This window comes from Sinocyclocheilus anshuiensis, unplaced genomic scaffold (genome assembly GCF_001515605.1).
Source record: "Sinocyclocheilus anshuiensis isolate Anshui unplaced genomic scaffold, SAMN03320099.WGS_v1.1 scaffold270, whole genome shotgun sequence".
In the NCBI taxonomy this organism is placed as follows: Eukaryota; Metazoa; Chordata; class Actinopteri; order Cypriniformes; family Cyprinidae; genus Sinocyclocheilus; species Sinocyclocheilus anshuiensis.
Genome location: NW_015546041.1, coordinates 405,610 through 410,121, shown reverse-complemented (window position 1 = coordinate 410,121; position 4,512 = coordinate 405,610). Strand labels below are relative to the sequence as shown.

The 4,512-nt window shown below is 45.4% G+C and overlaps 1 protein-coding gene across 1 annotated transcript in view; it reads right to left on the bottom strand.

Moving 5' to 3' along the window:
• LOC107698933 (PH domain leucine-rich repeat-containing protein phosphatase 1-like) overlaps positions 1 to 2,631 on the bottom strand; it is a 32,685-nt gene extending 30,054 nt beyond the window's left edge. The window contains exon 1 of the mRNA XM_016500075.1: positions 1,629 to 2,631. Within this exon, the coding sequence (XP_016355561.1) occupies positions 1,629 to 2,508 (880 nt within the window). The 5' untranslated portion in view covers positions 2,509 to 2,631. The remainder of the gene's footprint in view (positions 1 to 1,628) is intronic.
• Positions 2,632 to 4,512: the final 1,881 nt, after the last annotated feature.

The following is a 4,512-nucleotide window of genomic DNA, read 5'->3' as shown; positions in this document are numbered from 1 at the left end:
GAGAGAGAGAGCGAGAGAGAGAGAGAGAGAGAGAGAGAGAGAGAGAGATCCATGGGAACATAAACATGCAGGATCGTTGTGAATGCATGCTTGTTCTGACGTTGTGTATGGTGACATCACATGAGCAGACCTCTCACGCAAACTGTACTGAATGCACACGTGTTCTGTGTGCATGTAAACATTACAGCAAAGCAAAATGTGCATGGTTATTCATGTCGAGTTCTGTTTAAAATAAGTAAAAGACTCAAGGGTTGTTGCAGTAGTTTTTAAAATGCACATGCAGTATAACAACATGTCCCATACAGCGAGCTGATATCTGATGCCAAATCTTCTGCATGCATGTGCATTCTGTGTGTTCGAAACACTTCTGAAAGTAAAATTTGCAAGGTTGTTCATTTGTACAGTAAATCAATAAAGTGTTAGAACTGTTTTGCACATGAACACACTGTATAACAACCGCTTGAGTTCTGTCAGAGAGCTGATCTCTCACCTCAAATCTTCTGCATGCACATGTTTGTAAAGTAGGGTTGTATTATTTGTAAAGTAAAAGAACTGTATAAAGAGCAATGCAAAGCCACTGCAATTCCGAATGAAATGCCGATCTATGTTCACCAGCACCCTGCGATAAAGACCTCACGAGTCTGTTCTGGACCGTCAGTGTCAGCGTCTCTGCAAATAAACCTCTCTGCGAACGCAAATATTTCTCACATTCACTTTATAGCACCTTATGTGTGTCCTTCACAGGAGTTTTAGGAGAAGCATGTGAGACATGTGTGTCCCTGGAGCACAAAAGCAGTCATAAGCAGCACAGGTATATTTGTAGCAATAGCCAACAATACATTGTATGGGTCAAAATTATTGATTTCTCTTTTATGCCAAAAATCATTAGGATATTAAGTAAAGATCATGTTCCATTTAGATATTTTGTAAATCTCCTACTGTAAATATATCAAAACGTAATTTGTGATTAGTAATATGCATTGCTAAGAACTTCATTTGAACAACTTTAAAGATGATTTTCTCAATATTTAGATTTTTTTGCACCCTCAGATTCCAGATTTTCTAATAGTTGTATCTCAGCCAAATATTGTCCGATCCTAACAAACCATACATCAATGGAAAGATTATTTATTCAGCTTCACAAAAGCCGGCTACATAAAAACTGGGCTAAATTAAGAGCTGTGTGTGTGTAATATAGAGCGGCACGATTCTGGATAAATTTACTTTTTTTGTTTTTTTTTATGGAGGTTGTAGTTCTCTCACAATCCCAAAGAAAAATATCAGACAACTGAACAAAACCTCGTGGAGCGTGTAATGAATGATTCAACGACTCACTCAAGCTTCACTCGTTTCATTACTGGAGGAATCAGTGTATCTGAATGAATCTCTTGAATGAACGATTCAAAGACAAATACATTTTTAACAGCCACCTAAAAAACAAGATGCGCACACAGGAACTGACGGCCGGGAGTGAAGTATCCGATTCTGGAATTGGAACTGATTTTTGATTCCCAAATCCTACAACCCACAGCAGCCCGTGAACATGAGCCGCACTCAGCAGCGTTTACTGTAAGCACGAGCACAGCTGACTCTGATGTAAACACCTGCGTGAAGCGAACACGGTTTACCTGCGTAGAAGCGCAGCAGCGAGCCCAGCTCGGTGTTCATGCCCTCCTCCTGAACCCGCCACGGGTCCTTAAATCCCAGCTTGAAGAGGAAGTCGTTCTGGAGCTGCAGGGGCCTCTCCTCGGGCCCCAGGCGCCGCGCCGCCTCGCCGTGCAGCTGAACGTACAGCGCCGGTCCGGAGTCCCAGTCACCGGCGGGACCCGCCTCGGCTCCATCCGTTACCGGACAGTCCAGCTCCAGCTCGTCCGAGGAGCTGCCGTACGCGTCCAGGCCCTCGAGCGCCGAAGCGTCGGTGCCCAGGGTCATGTCGTCGCTGAGCGAGTCCCGGTGCCGGCTGAACCGGGCCCCGGAGCTCAGGTCGCTGCTGCTCTCCACATCGGAGCCCGCGGACCGTTTGACGGAGTCCTCGTCCTGGGGCTCGGTGCAGATGTCGAACCGGAACCGGTGCTCCTTCTCCAGCAGCAGCAGCCGCAGCCGGTCGCCGTCGCAGTTCCCGTTCACGTCCGTCTTGGCGGTGAGCCTCAGGACCGAGCCCGGTTTGCCGCTCAGGCGCTGCGCGATCTCGGCCGCGGTGCAGTCCGCGGTGCACAGCACGAGCCGCGGCGGGAGCGACCGCACCGTCAGCCGGTCATGGACGTGAACGGAGCCGCGGCGCAGATCCTGGCGGACCCACTGCCGGTCGCACAGCTGCAGCGGAGCAGCGGCTCGGTGTCTCTGCCGGTCCAGAGACGCGTGCCTCCTCACCCTCCTCTTCCTCAGCTCGGCGGGGCTCCGGTTCTGACGCGGCTTCGACGCTCCCTGGCCTTCGTCGTCTTCTTCATCGGCCGCGGATCTCAAGGCCGCACTCGGAGCGCCGCTCTTCTTCAGTTTAACGCTCTCCATCCTCGCGGATCGCTCTTTAGTCCATCTGAGCGGGGATACGAGCGCCGCTCGACGCGCGGAGGGGCGTCATGAACGATCGCGGCGCGCGGATCATGGAGTCTGAACGCGGACGAGGCAAATCTCGCGAGAAACAAACGCGCGAGAGTTCGCGTCGCCCTCATCAGTGTTGCCAAGTCCGCGGTTTTGCTGCTACTTTGTGGCTCGGAGGGATACAGGCTAAAACCGGAAGCTGACAATACATTTAATTTGTGTTTTTTAACGTCTACACCTACACCGACCCTAAACCTACCCCTTACAATAATGCAAAAACAGTCATTATTGTTGTACAGTGTGATAGAAATGATGCTATATTGATGTGCGCATGCCCAGTAGATTAATCTGTATACCATCTAGCCTTAACCTGGGGTTATGTTTTCCATAGATATGTATTTTCATGTTCGTGGGTTGAAGTGAGCCCAATAACCTGATATTTAGCCGCTGGGGTGCGAATAGGCAATTGAGCGGATTTGTTGCGAAAACCTGGCAACCCAGACTGACCGGAATGCTGTTTTTAGTATAGCCTGGAATTTTCTAGTGGTGTTCTATCGTATATTTGTACTGTTTTTGCATAATAAAAATAAATATAAGAAGGGGGGAACGTCACTGTAAGCTCGCGGGAATTGCAAACCATCGCGAGAGTTCACGTCCTCAGGCGGACGCTTCAGAGATATGTGACAGGGATCAGGGAGGTGTTAGATTTATTTTGTGCTGGTATTGTGTATGTTTTAAACCATTTTCTCAAAAGTTGACGGCTTTTTGAATATTCATGAATAAAAAGAGCGACAAGACGCGACTGTTCACTTAAATCTCGCGAGAATAGGAGCTAGTAACGCCCTCGTACTGCTATTTTGGATCGTTCAAACTTATTAAACATGTGCTTATGTTAGTATTTTTTACTTAATATTCACACTGAGAGTCGCTAAAATCGAGTCGCTGTCATCCTTTTTGTGCAATGTGAAATATGAATAAACTGCAAGAAATACGATGTGCGCAGTTATCACAAAACTACATTTCCCGAGATGCACTGCGGCGTTTGTTTTTATTGGTGCGTCACAGTCGTGTTCATGTTATGTTCATAAGTTATAAAACAGATGAAGCTTTCAGATGAAGCATGTTGTTGTAATGAATGTAAAACGAAAGATAAGACCGTGTACTAAAGTTCTAGTGGTCCGCGGATCAGCAGAAGTGTTGCACTGCCATCTAGCGGACACACTCTATTAGTGCGTTTTTGTAACTTTAAAATAATGCAAGAAAACTGGACATTTTAATGTTCTTAGAATATTAATAATAAATGTTCAAATAATGTTATTTAAAATAAAAATTAAAGTTAGTAGAATATTCTAATGTTTTGACAACCAAAATGTCAAAACTGGAAAAACATTTCAAAACAATGCTCTCAACATTATTTGTTTTAATGGCAGCAGTACAGCTCTTTCTGTGATTGTGCGAGACTTCTCACTCATTAGTCACTACCAGCAGAAGAATAACACCAGTGTAGCAAACAACACGACTATCTGAGCTGCAAACCAGTGCTTACGAGTATAACACATTCAAATAATCTGATAACAAATTCCAGTTTGCAATATCAAGCAGCACAAGAAACTGTTTTTTACAGATAAAATAACTAGAAGTGAATGACACTGCAAGCCACAAACATTCAAGTCACAAATGGCTGCGTTGCTCTTACATTAACAATAAAGTGGAGAAGACGATGTGTTCTTGTGTGTGTGTTCATATAATGAGCATATTAGTCTCTTTCTCCTTTTAATTACATTTGAAAAAGTCTTATTGTACTCGTTATTTGTACAAACAGTCCTTGTTTTCTGGCAGTGATAGACATGAAAGTGTTGTAACGTCATCTCACTCTGTGTGTGTGTGTGAGAGTATGTGTGTGTGTGTGTGTGTGTCTGTGTGAGTGTGTGTGTGTGTGTGTGTGTCTGTGTGAGTGTGTGTGTGTGTGTGTGT